Raw genomic sequence first — 17,518 nt, 5'->3', positions numbered from 1 at the left:
CTTTTGGTGTACAGGATGATGCTCCAACCAACTGAGCTGCACTGGCCAGGGCCAAAGTACTTTGTATGTTTCCTTAAGAACCGTTGGGATGTTTTCCACTCTTCTGCCACCTGTCCCCAGCATGTCCCCAGCATGAGTATCCAGTAGATGTGCAGTAAAGACTTATCAATTGATGTATTCATATGCCCCGATTTGGCCAAGGGAAGCTGAGGCTTTGGCTCTCTGTGCGGCAGTGAGCTTGGGCTGAGGTGAAGTGCAGAAAGCAGAGAACCAGTTTCTGCTGACTTCACTTTTTTCTTTGCTGCCATTCAGGCCACAGAATTAATAGGGTCTTCAGGTACATCTTCCTTCAAACTGGACTGATCCTACAGTTAATGGTTAACATTCTTTGTTTACCTTAATGATTGCCAAGATCTATTGCTGCACATGATACACATTGCGGTCCAAGTGCCTTGGCCCCGAGGGTAAAAGACCATTTTTGAAGAGGTTTTAGGGTTCTGGGATGGGATTGGTAATACTTTGGTCCCTCCCTACTCACTCAAGACATGGACAATAAGCAGAGAGCCCTGGTACTGCCAGGTGGGTGAAGTAGTGTCATCCCCACTTTGACCTCAAGGTGCCAGTAAGCATCCTCCCCAGCATCATATCCTTTTAGAGGCTGGGAGCTATAAGGGATGGAAGGGAACACAGGAACCCTCTCTGCAGCTCACCCACACTACGTATGGCCAGGGGGTGGGGAAAGGTTGAGAGGTGTTGATGAGCTCAGGTCCATGCAGTTCAGTCTCCCAGATGAGATGGGCTAAACATGGGCACACGGGTGACAATGATGCCTCTCTCCCTCTGGAACAGAGCAGTAACTCCAGACTATGTGATCTGTCTACCCAAACCCATTGGAAACTCAGGAGATCAATCTTATTTAATAATTGTGTGTGTGAGGAGGTGGGGCTGGTTAATGTTTGTCTGGTTCCTCTTGGGCTTTGGGCCATATCTGGCTCCAGCCCTGGGTTTTTTGCCCCTCCCCTGGGCTGGGCTGACAATACCTAGTGGCATAGTGCAGACACGTCTGCAGACATTCCCGGGAAAGAGCAGCAGCAACCAGGTGAGGAAGCTGGGGGCTGAGAGAGGTGGACCAGGGGGCCCTGGTGTGGCACAGGGGTGCAGAAATGGGGGCTGGGAAAAGGCTCGGGTCTTATCTTTTCTTGGCCTTGGCTTTCAGCCACTTTGATCCCTTCTATGCTTCCCTCCAAGTTGGGGTTAGGAGGCCCCTTCTGCCAGGTGGCGAGCTTGCTTAGCCTCTCTTTGTAGCCCTCAACTCTTATCCTCTTTTCAGGCTCCAAGTCGTTTATCCTCTCAATCTTTTTCCCTAGCTAAGGATTCCCTTCATCCCCACAGGGCCAAGTTCCCAGGAAGATTTGTGAGCCCCCCCCCCCCCCCCCGTGCCTCCCCCCCCCCCCCCCCGACCGGCACAGGGTGGCCAAGTTCATCTCTTTAGAACATTTCCTACCACACAGGGTTAGGGTTCAGTGGGACCATTGGGCACTGCTGTTTTCCTTCCCTGATTAGAAGGCAAACCAGGCATTCAACCAATATGGGGGCTGCGGGTAGATGAATACAGTGCCCTCAGTAGGTGCAGAGGGCCAGCCAACAGAGCTAAAATTTCGGAGCATGTATTTCCATGTACTTGAGGGAGGCAGACAGACTTAAACAGAGCTTGGAGTAACTGATAATTTGGAGATCTAAATAGACTGCCTTCCAGCTGTTTGAAAGTTGTTCCAGCTGTTAGGAATGGCATGGTAGAATGCATAGACTTAGAAAATGAGATGAGAGGAGGATAATAGAGATAAGAAAGAGGGGCTTGAATGATTAGAGGATAGATGTGGATGCAGCAAAACACTGGGGAAAGGACCCAGGTTTTGGTGAGGAACCAACATGAATCCTAACTGGAGCTCCAGCACTTGCTCAGCTTCTTTGAGCCTCTGTTGCCTTGTATAATTAAACATGAGGGCAAAACACACCGGGAGCAACACAGAGCATATAAATATCTGGACTTTAACCCAAAGTAAAAAAAAAAAAACCAGTTTGGATTTCAAAATCAGGTCATGCCCCTGGATGTTTTTTAAAATGAAACCCTTGAAGTACTAATGTTGGCATAGGGATCAGCTCTCCTTCCAAATAGAAGAGCAAAAATTGAGATCCAAGTGCCCGCACAAGAGTCCTTAGGGGCCCAAAGGGAGCTACTGGCCATGTCCCAGAACACTCAAGAAGATGAGAGGCTGAAAGCTACAAGAACCTAGAAACTCAGAGGTGGCTAGGCTGTCTGTGGGGCACCCCAAGGGGTAGAAAGAAGAGACAGCTGAAACTTTCTTTGGAGTTTGAGTAAGCAGGGCAAGAAAGCTAAGGAAGGGAAAATAGAACAAACCAGGATGCAGCAGAAAACATTGGGAAGGAAGGAAAAGAAAAGAGTTGTCAGTTGATAGGAAAGAGGAGAAGGGGCTACAAGAGAATAAAGCCATACCAGTTTTGAATCTCCCTGTTTCTAAAAACACAAAAAGAAAATTAATTCCAGCCAAAGCAGTAGAGCTTATGGGACAGAATATGGGCTCTGGAGTCAACTTAGCATGGCTCAGATCCCAGCTCGGTCATGTGCTAACTGCACAACCCTTGGGACCCTTGTACAAATCCCTTCGCCTTTCTTTACCTCAGTTTCCCCATCTGTGACATGAGGACTCAAAGTAACATCTACCTCGTGGGGTTGTTCTGAGTTTTACATGAGATGGTGCGTGTGCAAGGGCCTGGCACATAACAGGTGCTCAGTAAACAATTATTCTTAATGTTTCTTGACCACATGTTTCTGAATGTAATGTCTCACTGGACAAAACATTTCTTTATAGCTAACCGTGGTGCCTCCTATAGCAGCTCTGCCTTCAGAACCCTAGGCTTGGGAGAAAGGGCACCTGTGTTCCTGCTCCCCACGCTGGCTTAGCCCCATAGCATGAACTCACTAATGATTTTACATTAAATGAAGAAACCTTGTTCAAATAAGTAATCTATGTCCTGTGGACTATCCCTTTACCCCTAGTTTCTTTCATCCCATTCAGAAACTTTTCCAGTTGCTAATTCCCCACCCCTCCTCCCTGGAACAGAGAGGACCACCTAGAACTAGATATGGGATTTTTGCCACAACCACTGCCCCTTGCAGTAGGGGCAGGGAATTCCCTGTATTTTCTTCAAGTTCAGGCCTGTGTCCTCACATTCAGTCCCCTGCTTCCAGTATGATCTTCTTACAACTTAATGGCAGAAGTGGTGGGAGGTAGGGGGAGGCCTTCTTGCCTACCTAATGGATAGAGGTGAATTTTTTCCCTAGAGCAACTGGCAAGCTTGGGAAACCAGGAGGTTACAGTGTACACTTGACATAGGGGGCAGGGCAGCAATGGAACAGTCTGTTCTATCTCAGATGGACACTATAGGTCAACAATAGCATTGAGAAGAAAAAAGAGAGAGATTGGGTTTGGCAGCCCACTTAGTCCCCCAAATCGACATTGTTTTCTCTTCCTGGTAAGGTTCTTACTTCCCTTGATTAGCAACTATGAAAGTGGAGCTGAGCTAAGAACTTTTGCAGGTTGCTTAATAACCCTGGATATTAAGGCTCTTTATACATGAGCAAGCAGGATCTGAGAAGTTCAGTCACTAGTCCAGGGTCATATTCGGTGCAGAACCAGGATTCAAATCCAAAGCTGTGTAACTCTTACCTGTTCCATCTTCTAACTTTCTACTTGATTGTTTGATTCTCTCTTTCTCGTTCTGGCTTGCTCTCACCATGTGTCCACCTGTCCACCCTCTGTATGGGTTCCCTTTCCAGAAGCTCAAGGAGAGGTGGCCAGGGTATGCTCCATGACACTGGATTTGGAATTTACTCACATGTCAACAGCTTCTTTATTGCTCACACTTTTATGCGTAACATTAGCCTTGGCTTTTGTTGTTGTTACTATCGGCTAGCCTTGGCTTTTGCTGACACTATCTGCAAAAGCACAACTATACTGTGGAAAGAGCCTAGACTTCTGCTTCAGATCCTTTTGTGTTTCATCCTACTCCAACACTTCCAAGCTGTGTGACTTGAGTGAGTGACTTAACTTATCTGAGCTGTAGCTTCCTCATCTGGAAAGACAGTCCTTAGAGGCTGGCTAGGTGGAGCAAGAGAAAGAATGTAGCCCTAGCCGGATTGGCTCAGTGGATAGAGCGTCAGCCTGGGGACTGAAGGGTCCCAGGTTTGATCCCAGCCAAGGGCACATGCCTGGGTTGCGGGCTCAATCCCCAGTAGGGGGTGTGCAGGAGGCAGCCGATCAATGATTCTCTCTCATCATTGATGTTTCTATCTCTCTCTCCTTCTCCTTCTCTGAAATCAATAAAGAAATATATATATTTTTTTTTAAAAAAAAGAGAAAGAATGTATAAGAAAATGCCTGTAACACAGTTCCTGGCTTGATAAACATGAGCTCCCTTTCCTCTCCTCTATCTAGCTCACCCATACCCTGGAGGGGATCTAAGTCTAGGAACAATCCAGCGGACCGTAAGTTTCTAGCAGGGTCATGGGGAAGGGCCTGGGCCAAGAATGTCATGGTTCTCTCTGGTGCCCTCTTACATGTACCTGTCTTTGTTACATCTCCTCCCCCTACGCCCCGGCCATTCTTCTAGTGGGGCTATGGGGTGGTGTGGCGATGGACCGGGCGGGCACAGAACAGGTGGGTGCAGGCTGGGTGTCTGGCGCTGGGACACAAGTGCTCTGTGTGTAGGGTGGGCGGAAGTCAGGGCGTTTGATCTGAATTCTAAAGGGCGTTGTTCAGAGACCCACAAAGGTCCCATTGTGCAGACACTGGGTATAAAGCAGCATATGACTCCCCAGCACCGGGTGGTGATGAATTGGGACGCAGGCGCGGACCCAGGGACCACTCCCCCGGCACAGACATGAGACCATAGGGGACCTGTCTGGGTGGCCTCAGGGATAGGCGCTCCCCAAGGTAACAGGGCTTTTTGGGTTTGCCCCAGCTTCAAACTTTAGGAGCTGGAGGATGGGGAGCTAAAGAGGATGGCTAAAGGCAGAACAAGATGGGCCTGGCAAAGAAAGGGACTAGAAAGGAATGAATGTTGGATGAAAGCAAAAATGGGAGATGGGGCTCAGGGAAGTCAAGTCAAGTGAGTGAGTGAGTGAGTGAGTGAGTGAGGAGGAGAGCCTGGCAAGGGAGATGGGGTGGTGAGGAAAGTTATGACTGTCCTTCTTCCTTTCCTGTCACTGGCTCTTGGAATGCCTGGTGGAGGGAGGGGGGTTTCAGATGGTGTTATGGTGACTGGCCTGCCCCGGCTCTCTGACAGCTTGCTTTGTGGCTCATGTCTTACAGGTGTGAATGAGGCAGGATGAACTGGACAGGCTTGTACACCGTGCTCAGTGGCGTGAACCGGCATTCTACTGCCATTGGCCGAGTATGGCTCTCAGTCATCTTCATCTTCAGAATCATGGTGCTGGTGGTGGCTGCAGAGAGTGTGTGGGGTGACGAGAAGTCCTCCTTCATCTGCAACACCCTCCAGCCTGGCTGCAACAGTGTCTGCTATGACCATTTTTTCCCTATTTCCCATGTGCGTCTGTGGTCTCTGCAACTCATCTTGGTTTCCACCCCAGCTCTCCTCGTGGCCATGCATGTGGCTCACCAGCAGCACATAGAAAAGAAAATGCTGAGACTTGAAGGCCATGGGGATCCCTTACATCTGGAGGAGGTGAAGAGGCACAAGGTCCACATCTCAGGGACATTGTGGTGGACCTATGTCATCAGCGTGGTCTTCAGGCTGATGTTCGAGGCTGCCTTCATGTATGTCTTTTATTTGCTCTACCCTGGTTACGCCATGGTGCGGCTTGTCAAGTGTGAGGCCTACCCTTGCCCCAACACAGTGGACTGCTTCGTGTCCCGCCCCACGGAGAAAACCGTCTTCACTGTCTTCATGCTGGTCGCCTCCGGCATCTGCATCATCCTCAACGTGGCCGAAGTGGTGTACCTCATCATCCGGGCCTGTGCCCGCCGGGCCCGACGCCACTCCAATCCACCCTCCCGCAAGGGCTCAGGCTTTGGCCACCGCCTCTCACCTGAATACAAGCAGAATGAGATCAACAAGCTGCTGAGCGAGCAGGATGGCTCCCTGAAAGACATACTGCGACGCAGCCCCGGCACTGGGGCCGGGCTGGCTGAGAAGAGTGACCGCTGCTCTGCCTGCTGATGCCACATACCAGGCAGCCTCCCATCCTGCCCCCACCCTGCCCAGGCCTGAGTTGAGCTTCCTTCTCCTTTGCCGGTGAACTGGCCTCTACCTGCCAGGGAGAGAGAGCTCCATCAAAACTTTCCTTGCCCCTACTCCCCTTCCTCCCCCACCCACCCTCCCACCCCCTCCACCCCCCACCCCCCGCCTGCTGCCTGAAGGGCTGAAGAGGTAGGAAGCCTGAGTGCTCAAGATTATTGAGGGTGTGGGTTATTGAGGGTCTTGTTGTCTGTACCCCTTCTTCTTCCTTCTCCTTCCCTGGGGCCACTGGGAATAAGAGATAGGATGCTCTGACAACATCTTCAATTATGAAACTAATCTTAACCCTGTGCTGTCAGATATCCTATTTCTGGAGTCACATCAATAGGGAGGGAAGTGAGCAAGGGAGGGTGCTGTGGACCTGTGGGTGGAGAGGGAGGGTAGCAAGAAAAAGAGGAGCAGCACTTGTAGCCTCAAGGAAAAAGAGGACATATCTGGGGTGGAGGAGTTAGGGAGAGAGAAAGAAGCAGGCAGATAAATTGGAATGGGGGTTGGTCAGGGCTGCCTTTGCCTCTAGTCCCCAAGGCCTCTCTCTGCCTGAAATGTTACACATTAAACAGGATTTTACAGTAAATGAAGGGGTGGCTTGTGTGTTTGTCAAGTTCTTTCTCCTGTAACCTCTGACCTCTCTCGGCTGAGCTGGCCTTGGCTTTTGCTGATCAAGAAAAGAATGGGTGGCAGAAAACAGTGATTTGAGGAGCTGAAGCTGCAAATGATAAACCGCAGCCCTACTGGCCCACAAAACCAGCCCCTGAGCTGTTCTCCCCTGAGTTCTGTTGTTTTGTCTTTTGGGGTTCCCCCCCCCATTTTTTAATAACATCTTTATTGGGATCTAATTCACTTACTCCCTTCCTCTGATTCTATTTAATTTTTTATCCATTTTAAGTATAAGGTTTTTTGAGTTCTGATAATTGTGTGCAGTTTTATAAATGTGACCACAATATATTAGAAAACAGAAATATCTCAAAAAGTTTCCTTGGGCCCCGTCCTCTGAAGTTGAAAATATTAAAATGACAACACCCTCTGGGGACACAGGAAATGATAGAGAAATTTCACAGCTCTTAGAGAGGAGCACACATTCCCTCTGTACCTTGGTGAAGGCCCCTCCTCTGTACTCCTGGGAGAAATAGTCCCCTTTCTCCCTTGAAATTCAGCATTCTTGGCAAACTAGTGCCTCACAAGCCACCTATCCAATTATGCAGTGACTTTGACCCCTTTCCTTGGGACCTAGCCCCTAATTCTTCCCTCCTCCCCAGTTTCCTTCCTCCAGAGATCAATGCCACCCACCCCAGAGATGACTCCACCCCAGGTCAAATATTGCATAGCAACAGTTTCCTCACCAGCATAGCATCACTCTCCAAAGCAGCAAGTAGCCTCCCCTTCCCCTGTCAGCTGTGGTGGGAAAAGGCTCAGGCAGGGACTTGACCTAGTAGTGTTCCAGTCCAGCTTCTGTCACTTATTAGCAAGGTGTTCCCTTCTCCAAGTCTCAGTTTCCTTGAGCAAATAGGGCTGGCCTCACACATCTCTGAGCTCCCTTTAACACTCTGTGCCTCTGGGATTCTTAAAAGTCTTCTCCAGTCTCAAGGAGCTGGGGAGTCCCCTCTCAGAATTGCCGCCCTCACCAATGGCCCCTCACAGTAAAATCCGCCCCCCCAGCAAATTTCTCTCCTCAGCTTTCCTACCTCCTAACAGAAAAAAAGGTTTTGCCACTCCCTCTCAGAATGTGCTGGCTTCCCGTGGGAAGAACAGAAGGAAAGAGAAAATCAGGCATAATCTTATCAGAATTGCTCTCCTCTAGAAACAGTCTCTCCTTCCTACAGAAAGCATGGAAGCTTTCTTCATTCGAGGCTGTTTCTCCTTCAGAAAGGAAAAGAAAGAGTAAGTGGTCATTTCCCCCACAGTCAGCAATCCGAGAGAGAGCTTCCTCCTCTCTTAAAAGAGATACATCCCTTTCCTTCAAGAAATTTCCTTTCTCCTTAGAAACTGACATCATACCCTGTCAGAGGAGAGGTCTACACCCCCTCACGGTGGGAGGGATTATTTTTCTTCTTGAAATCGATCTGCCCCTCACCCATAACACAACACAACACACATAGAGCATCTACTCTCTTCCCAAAAGGCCATCAAAAGAAAGATTTTCTTTTTTCCACAAATAAACTTCATGCCCTCCCTGCACTGAGGAATGCTAAATACATCATCACCTCAGAAATCTCCTTTCTTTTAAAAATAAATTCTACAAATCCTCTTTGAAAGAGGCACCAACTCCAGATCCAGGCTTTCCTCTCCAGGGGGCAGTGGTGGGACAGAAAAGCTATCCAGCTGGTGTTACAACCAAAAGGAGGACACTTAACTCTTGTGTCCTGAACCAGGTGGGAGTAGGCCAAAGGAAGCTTGAGCAGAGCCGGTGTACACACGTCACAGGGAGGGAGGAGGAAGAGTAGGGGTAACCCCGGGACTGACTTTTTTTTAAATATATTTTTATTGATTTCAGATAGGAAGGAAGAGGGAGAGAGAGACAGAAACACCAATGATGAGAGAGAATCATTGATTGGCTACCTGGGAATCGAGCCTGCAACCTGGGTATGTGCCCTTGACCAGAACTGAACCCTGGACCCTTCAGTCCACAGGCTGACGCTCTATCCACTGAGCCAAACCAGTCAGGGCCTGGACCTGACTTTTTTATTTGAGGTTTTGGTCACAAGAGTGTAAGGGAGAAACAGGAGGCAAATGGGGCTTAATACCTGCCACACAGGAGACAATGTATTGAGTGATTAGGGTAGTGAAGAGGACTTTGGAATCAGGAAACCTTGGTTTCCATTTATTGGACAGGTAATACCCTCTCTCAGTCTGTTTCCTCATCTGCAATATAGGGTTGATAATAACCTTTCTACTTCTTTCTCTGAGCTTCTGTGAGAATCAAACAAGATGTGTTCAAAAGTTGGTTATAAAACGTAAAGTAAGGTAAGATCGTATCAGAACCATAAGACCACAGCCTTAAGGCATGCTAAAACTTGCAATGAACCAGAAAGGACTGAGGCTAGTTCAGCTAAGCTAGAGTTAGTGGAAAGAACTTGGCAATAATAGGATTGGCTCCCCCAGGGAACGGCCAGCAGTCCAAATAGCAAAGTCCAAGAGATTTTGCAAGCTTCCCTTGAGCATGATTCATCTAAGGGTCAATATTTAAGGGGTCTGAAAGGTGGCAGAAAGGGCCTAATAACAAGAGTTACTGACACACTCTCGAGCATGGTACTGGGGCTTTTAGGGATATTTATGATCTTTTAGACTTAGAGGCATCTGTGTTCAGAGCTGCCAGGAGCTGGGGGCAAAGGGACAGTCAGCTCTTGGATGAAGGGACAGGCTGAACTAGGAGAGTAATCAAGTTTCCAGCCAGCTGAAATGGGATTTCAAAGCAGGCTGAGGTATCCATAGAGAATTGGCATGGCAACCATGAACTGATTCAGAGACCCAATCAGATAGCCTGGGTACACACAGTGGCAGCTAGATGGAAATGCCTGCCTGTTCCATTTACTGATTCCATAGTACTTCAATGCCAAGCCAAACCTATGGTAGAGAAGGGGCTATAAATACCCACCAAGCTAGACCCCTTTGATTCCTGGACTAGGCCAGGCAGAACCTGTCAGGTGGGAATATGATTGCGCCATTGTAGGGAAGGAAAATAAAGCGGGCAAAAATCACACCATATCTTCAGATTTAGGCTAATAATCTGCTGTGGAAGGTTTAAGGAATGGAATAGCTAGAGGTGAGGTGGGAAAGATAAACTATGATCAACTTATGATGGGCCTTATATGTCACTATAAGGGGTTGAGACTGTCCTATAGGTAGGGGAAACCATTAAAGGTTATGAGTGGGGGAGTGCCAGTTTCAGATATATGATTTGGGAGTTCACTCGGGCAGCCACACAGAAAGTAGATTAAGGATTGGGAAGAGAAGAGGCAGAATGGCCAGCTATGTATAGTCTAGGTAGGGCCCATAAAACTAGGACAGTTGTAGAAGGAAAAGGAGAAGACAGATGTGAGAGATGCTTTGTAGAATCTACAATAGGACTTGATGTCTGAGTGTGGGGAGATGGAGGAGCCAAAGATAATTTGGACATTTCCTTCCCCTTCCTTGAGGGCAAATATCTAATCATTCAAGACAGCTCAAAAGTCATTTACTATGTGAAGCTTTCAACTCTCTCCTTGCCAACCCTCCCCAGTCCCTTGGCAAGAGTGAGCCTCCCTTCCCTTCTGAATTTCTGCCATACATTGTAGTGTATGTTGATTAGAGTGCTTATCAAATTGTGTGGCAATCACTTGCATAACCTTAACATACAGGAGGTGCTTAGCCTGTTCAATTAAGGGCAGTAGGGACAGAATATAGGCATGTGCTTAGGTTCAGCATCTTGAAAGAGTAGTGTGTGCTCAGTGTGATTAGAACAGAGAATGCATGGGATTTGGTGGAGGTCGTAGTAGGAGGTGAGGCTGGCAAAGTAGATTGGGGCCAGTTTGTGAAGGTGAAACCGGACAACCAATGGGTCCAGGCTGCCTGTCACTACTTGAGCTAATTCAACAGAGACAGGGTTAAATCATATATGAGCATTTATTCCAGTAATGCCAGCATTATGGGAGAGCAGCAGGTCACCCAAGAAAATCTGCTCTGCACCCCACCATAAACCAGCTGCTTATATTTGATAGAATGATGATTACATGGGTAAGTAGGAATTACAGGCATCTGGAAGTAGGCAATGGGGGCTGGGGCGGGATTCCATTGTTTGGGCAACAAGGTTGTTAATCTTTCCATGATAATAGGAAGCTCTTGAATGGGAATGGACCCCATTCCAAGGTTGACTCCCAGGTCCAAGGTTGACTGTCAGGCCCCAGGGCTGTACAACTCCCAGCCAGGTTAGAATGTCCTTTCTTTAATCAGAACAAGGCAATTACAATTAACCAAACATGATTAATATTTCTTATAACAATAGCTAGTCTCCAATATTCTATTTTTGCCCCTAACAAAGGAACGCATATAATGTGCATGGAAGTTTGCACAGGAGTTTGAGCTCTCAGCTATCACATGTAGCAACTCTTGTGACTTCCAAGTTAGGCTCCTGCTATACTTACAGGCAATTCTGTACTCATAATTATAGACTGACTGTGGAGATCTTGAGGAGATCCAGGTCAGGGCAGACCTTTGCACAAACAGATACATTAAGGTTGATGGTGAACTATGGAAGAAAGAGCAATGATTTAACAGTGGACTTCAAGGAGAAAGGGTAATTTACACAGGATGGTGACCACTGTTCTCCATTCCAACTGAAGGAAGTCTCTCTGAAAAGTCAGTATAGCATAGTGATTAAGAGCATGGTCCACTTCCTACCTGTGTGACTTCAGTTAAGTTACTCAGCCACTCTGTGCCTCTGTTTCCTCATCTGTCATACAAAGATAATTAAAGTCCTTATGTTATAGGGCTATAGTAAGGAATAAATGTGCTGATTATATATAAAGCACTTGGAAGAGTGCCTAGTTGATAGTAAGTTCTATACAAGTGTGTGCTGTTATGATTTCATCTCCCCATCTTTTCCATCCTCCAGCTATTCACCAACTTATTCAAACACTGAGCTAAACTCTTTGTTGCACCTAATTAACATGCTTTCTTGACTGTTTGGTTGTCAATTGTCACATGTGTGTGCTTAAGTAAGCAAGTCTGCATGTTTGCATACATACATCACAATATATATGACCACATATGTGGCAGGATGGCTGTGAAGAGCATCTTAATTCTTAATGTGTATATATGTGTGTGTGTATATACATATATACTAGAGGCCCATTGCATGAAGAGATTTGTGCAATAGGCCTTCCCTCCCCTGGCTGCTGGCACCGGTTTTCCTCCGGCACCCAGGACCCAGGCCTTCACTCTGGCTGCAGAAGAGAAGCCAAGCCTCTTCAGTCTTCAGTCATCTTCAGTCTTCGCTTGAGCCGGAGCCTTCAGTCTTGGCTCCGCACCTGGGTATGCAAATTAACCGCCATCTTTGTTGGGTTAATTTGCATACTCATCCTGATTGGCTTGTGGGCATAGCGGAGTGACACCAATTTGCATGTTTCTCTTTTATTAGTGTAGATATTTTATTTTATTTTTTTTAAATATATTTTATTGATTTTTTACAGAGAGGAAGAGAGAGAGATAGAGAGCTAGAAACATCGATGAGAGAGAAGCATCGATCAGCTGCCTCCTGCACATCCCCCACTGGGGAAGTGCCCACAACCCAGGTACATGCCCTTGACCGGAATCGAACCCGGGACCCTTCAGTCCGCAGGCCGACGCTCTATCCACTGAGCCAAACCGGTTTCGGTGATATTTTATTTTTTACAGAAAGGAAGGGAGAGGGATAGAGAATTAGAAACATCGATGAGAGAGAAACATGGATCAGCTGCCTCCTGCATACCTCTACTGGGGATGTGCCCGCAACCAAGGTACATGCCCTTGACCGGAATCAAACTTGGGACCCTTCAGTCCACAGACCGACACTCTATGCACTGAGGCAAACCAGTTAGGGCTGTAGTTTTAATGAAAAGGAAATGTCTCAATCATAATATAGTCCGAAACTTTATTATCAAGCTTAGAAATCACTTAGGTGGATGAAAGGAAAGGAGACTACTTATGGAGCATACAGTATGGACCAGATTTGGTGCTAAATTAAGCACTTACATACATAATCTAAGTAATAGTGAGGTAGCTATTACTATACCCATACATGCAGATGAGGGAATGGAGGTTCAGAAAAGGTAAGTAATATGTCCAAAGGTTGCACAGCTTAAAGCTGCAGAGCTAGAATTAAAACGTAGACTTATGCTAATCCAAAATCTGTGCTGTTTCCTTTATAACAAAATAAGTAGTCTGTGTTGCCTGAGGGAGTGCTTCAGGACACAGGGTTGGGTGGGGTGGGATGGTAGAAGCTCATTTTGAAATAATATCCCTAAATATTAACTTGCTGAAAAACAACATGTGCACGTGGGGATCCCAAAGGTCAAGGGTGAGAAATGGTGATTTCAAAAGTTTATATTGATTTAAGGGTTCAGAGGGCACGGGTTCTGAATAACTGTCTCTCTCCATCTTGCCTGCACTCCCCAAATTGTCTTGCTTCATGGAGATGGTCTTCTGTATCCTGCTCCAGGCAGAGATCTCTGGAGAAGCCCTTTTGCTCCAGATTGCCTCCTTGTCTGAACACAGGGCAGCTCCTTCCTCAACTTTCACCAACTTTCAAAGACAGGCTTGGTTTCCCAACCAGCTCGCCTTGCTCCTCCCCCTCACCTTCCCTGCAAGGGACAAAGCCTTTCATTCCACAATTAGAGATAAAAGTCTTGAAATGCAGATGCCTTAGAGAATTTATGCCAACTAACACTCATTTACACTAAAATATAATCAGTAAACCTAGAAACAAGGCTGGTAATGTTGTTTCCCAAATTTTTATCAAGTCCCTTTCCTTCTCAGCTGCTTTTCTTCAGCATATTGTGTGCCTTCCTTCAGGCCATGCTGATAATGTGGACAATAAAAGCTATTGTTTATTAAGTACTTGCTGTGTGCTGGGCACTGTGCTAACAAGTCAGCTCCCTTAATTCTCACCACTGGTTGAGGTTAAGTACCATGATTGTCCCCATTTAAAGATGAGGAGCCCAGCCAGTGTGGCTCAGTGGTTGAACATCAACCTATGAACTAGGAGGCCACGGTTCGATTCCCCATCAGGGCACATGCCCAGGTTTCAGGATCGATCCCCAGTAGGAGGCATACAGGAGGCAGCCGATCAATGATTCTGTCTCATTGATGTTTCTATATCTTTCTCCCTCTCCCTTCCTCTCTGAAATCAATAAAAATATTTCTTTAAAAATAAAGAGTAGGACACTGAGGTCCACATCGGTTAAGTAACTTGCCCAGGCCAAATGGCTAGGAAAGAATTGACCAAGCCAGGGAACTAGAACTCATGTCTGCCAGACACCGAAGGCAAAGCACGGAACATTTCTGTTCCACTGCCCCCCTGTATTTCTTCAGCACCCAGTTCTCCCCCACCTCACGCAGACATGCTAGAGTCACTTGAAACATGAAGCATAGCCTGCCAATTCTTTGTGGCTTTTCATCGCTTTGAGGATAAAACATGACTGCTTTGGTTTGCCAGGACCAAGGGCTTTCCCAGGATGCTGGACTTTCATCACTAAAACTGGGAAAGTCGTGAGCAAACTGAGATGGTCAGTCACCCTAGCAGGGATTGGAATGGCCTTCAATGCCTTTCACAACCTGATCCCTAGTTTCTCAGCAACGCCTCTCACCACTGCTCACCTTTTTTACTGCACCCTCTCCACCTCCTCTGCAACCCAACCACCCTTGCCTGAAGACACTCCACGTTCTCATATACCTCCATGCCTTTGTGCACACTGATTTCTGCACCTTTATTCTGCCTTACAAGCTATGCTCACTCTTCATGAAAACCCAGCACCCATGTCACCTCTGTGGTCTTGCTTTCCTGGGAGAGAATAAGTACAATTACATTCTGCCCTGGTCATTCTATTGACATGTGAGTCTTCTCCAGGGTCAGGACTAGGGTGAGGCAATTGAGGCACCTAGGGTGCAACATTTCAGGAGGGATTCACTCTCAGGGTTGTGCAAACGCCAATCCTGTACTCGCATGGTCCCAGCTGTGAGTGCCTCCTTATATTTTGCGCCTTAAGTACTTTGATTGCCCTGCCCTAGTCCCAGGCCTGGTCCTCCCTATCAGACTAGGGACTTTTCAAGAGCAGACTACAGCTTCTTAGTCATCTTTATATCCCTAGTGACCAGCACAAGGCTGGGCACAGAGTCTAAATCTAGTTGAACAAATGACATCAGACACTTCTCTGTTCCAGCAGGGGAAAGAGGTAGGAGAGCCAGGTGACTTTGAGCCCTGTTGAGGATGGGAGAGGGAGAAGGCAAATTTAATAGACTTCATCTTGGCCTGGGGTATGAGACAGTTTTTCATCAGATAATTCTGCCTTTGGCATCTGGCAGATTTGGGGCTTCTCACACTTTTCTGGTCTCTCCCTGTCAGTTCCTTTCTCTGCTTAACTGGAGATATTTTTCCAAGGTACCATTTTTGTCCTCCTCTCTCTTCATTCTATTACTCCCCTCAGTGATCTTGTCCTCTCCCACAGCTTCAGCTAGGAGCTGTTTGCAGATGACTTCTTAATTGAAACCTCATGCTTTATGCTAAGTGAATGTTAGACAGAAAAAGACAAATATTATGTGATCTCACTTATATGTGGAGTCTAGAGAAGCTGAACTTGCCTGGCCAGTGTAGCTCAGCGGTTGAGCATCGATCTATGAACCAGGAGGTCACAATTCAATTCCCAGTCAGGGCACATGCTGGGGTTATGGGCTCGATCCCCAGTAGGCTGCTTGCAGGAGGCAGACGATCAATGATTCTCTCATCATTGATGTTTCTATCTCTCCTCTCCCTCTCCCTTCCTCTTTGAAATCAATAAGAATGTATCTTTTTTTAAAAAAAGCTGAACTCAGAGAAACAGAGAGTAAAATCGTGGTTTCCAGGGGCTGGAAGGGATATAAATTAAATCGGGAGATGTTGGTCAAAGGGTACAAACTTTCGCTTATAAGATGAATAAGTTCTGGAGCTCTAATATACAGCATGGTGACTATAGTTAACAATACTGTGTGATATACTTGAAAGTTTCTAAGAGAATAGATCTTAAATGTTCTCACCACAAAAGAAGAAATGGTAATTATATGATAGGATGGGGGTATTAGCTAACACTATGGTGGCCATCATTTCGCAACATTTGTGTATCAAATCAACATAGTGTACACTTTAAACTTAGGCAGTGTTATATATCAACTGTATTTCAATAAAGCTAGGAAAAATAGACAGTCTCTCTTCTATGCCTCAGACCCACATTTCCAACTGCCTAGTATAAATGGCAACATCTAGCCCTAGCCAGTTTGGCTCAGTGAATAGAGTGTCAGCCTGCAGGCTGAAAGGTCCCAGGTTCAATTCTGGTCAAGGGCACATGCCTGGGTTGTGGGCTTGATCCCCAGTATGGGGTGTCCAGGAGGCAGCTGACCCATGATTCTCTCTCATCATGGATGTTTCCATCTCTCTCCCTTCCTCTCTGAAATCAATAAAAATATATTTTTTAAATGGTAACATCTAGCATAAATATTACTTTTCACATGCATTTTCTCACTGACATTCACAACAGTTCCCCGAGTAAGTCAGGGCAGAGTAAAAATGCATTTTTAGGTAAGGCTCAAAGAGGTAGGCTTGCCCAAGTTTCAGTGGCAGAGATATGATTAAAAATTCAAGTTTGAGTGTTCTTTCTGATATGCCATGTTACACTGCCCACCATGTGGATGTTTATATAGTCTTGAACCCAACATTATCAAAACCTCAACTTGTTACCAACCTCTTCCTACCCCCCACTCCTCAGACAAAAAACAAACATAAAAACAAAACCCCATCTATTTTCCAACTTGGGTAAAGGCATCTCCCAATCAAAACATGGGATTCATGCTTCATGTACAATTCTTTTTTGTTTCTTGTTTTTTGGGTTTTTTTTTTTTTACTTCATGCTCAATTCTTTTTTAAAAAAATGTTTTTATTTGAGAAAACCATCAATGTGAGAGCAAAATATCAATTGTCTTCCTCCTGCACACCCCTTACAGGGGATACAGCCCAAAACCCAAGCACGTGCCCTGACCAGGAAACAAACCCGCGACCTTCTGATGCACAAGACAACAACCAACCAACTGAGCTACATTAGTCTGGGCTTCATGTACAATTCTTTCCTCTCCCCCAGATCCTGCAGACTTGACCTTCATGTCTTAAATTCATCTGAATCCATTTTCTCTTTTCCTTCTGTATCCCCACAGCTCCCACTGAGGCCCACATAACTTTTTTTTTTAGGATGGCTTTTTAAAAAAATTTAAATTCTTGCCGAAACCGGTTTGGCTCAGTGGATAGAGCGTCGGCCTGCGGACTGAAAGGTCCCAGGTTCGATTCCGGTCAAGGGCATGTACCTTGGTTGCGGGCACATCCCCAGGAGGAGATGTGTAGAAGGCGGCTGATTGATGTTTCTCTCTCATCGATGTTTCTAACTCTCTATCTCTCTCCCTTCCTCTCTGTAAAAAATCAATAAAATAT

At 46.5% G+C, this 17,518-nt stretch overlaps 1 protein-coding gene across 2 annotated transcripts; it reads left to right on the top strand.

Annotated features, from left to right (window-relative positions):
* The first annotated feature begins 1,026 nt into the window (after window positions 1-1,026).
* Window positions 1,027-6,426, top strand: GJB1 (gap junction protein beta 1). Of its 2 annotated transcripts, XM_036305984.1 has the most exons (3): window positions 1,027-1,099; window positions 4,518-4,567; window positions 5,394-6,426. In XM_036305984.1, the coding sequence occupies exon 3, from the start codon at window positions 5,410-5,412 to the stop codon at window positions 6,259-6,261; it is 852 nt and encodes a 283-aa protein (XP_036161877.1). In that variant the 5' UTR covers window positions 1,027-1,099; window positions 4,518-4,567; window positions 5,394-5,409; the 3' UTR covers window positions 6,262-6,426. The 2 variants fall into 2 exon arrangements, with proteins under 2 accessions (XP_036161877.1, XP_036161878.1); XM_036305985.1 differs by lacking the exon at window positions 4,518-4,567 and having other exon boundaries at window positions 1,030-1,099.
* The last annotated feature ends 11,092 nt before the right edge of the window (window positions 6,427-17,518 follow it).

This window comes from Myotis myotis, unplaced genomic scaffold, assembly GCF_014108235.1.
Source record: "Myotis myotis isolate mMyoMyo1 unplaced genomic scaffold, mMyoMyo1.p scaffold_m19_p_4, whole genome shotgun sequence".
Lineage (NCBI taxonomy): Eukaryota > Metazoa > Chordata > Mammalia > Chiroptera > Vespertilionidae > Myotis > Myotis myotis.
This window is presented reverse-complemented; position numbering and strand designations above follow the sequence as displayed.

Excerpts from the sequence above, each read along its gene's own strand:
- GJB1 (XM_036305984.1), top strand. The coding sequence starts at position 5,410 with ATGAACTGGACAGGCTTGTACACCGTGCTCAGTGGCGTGAACCGGCAT.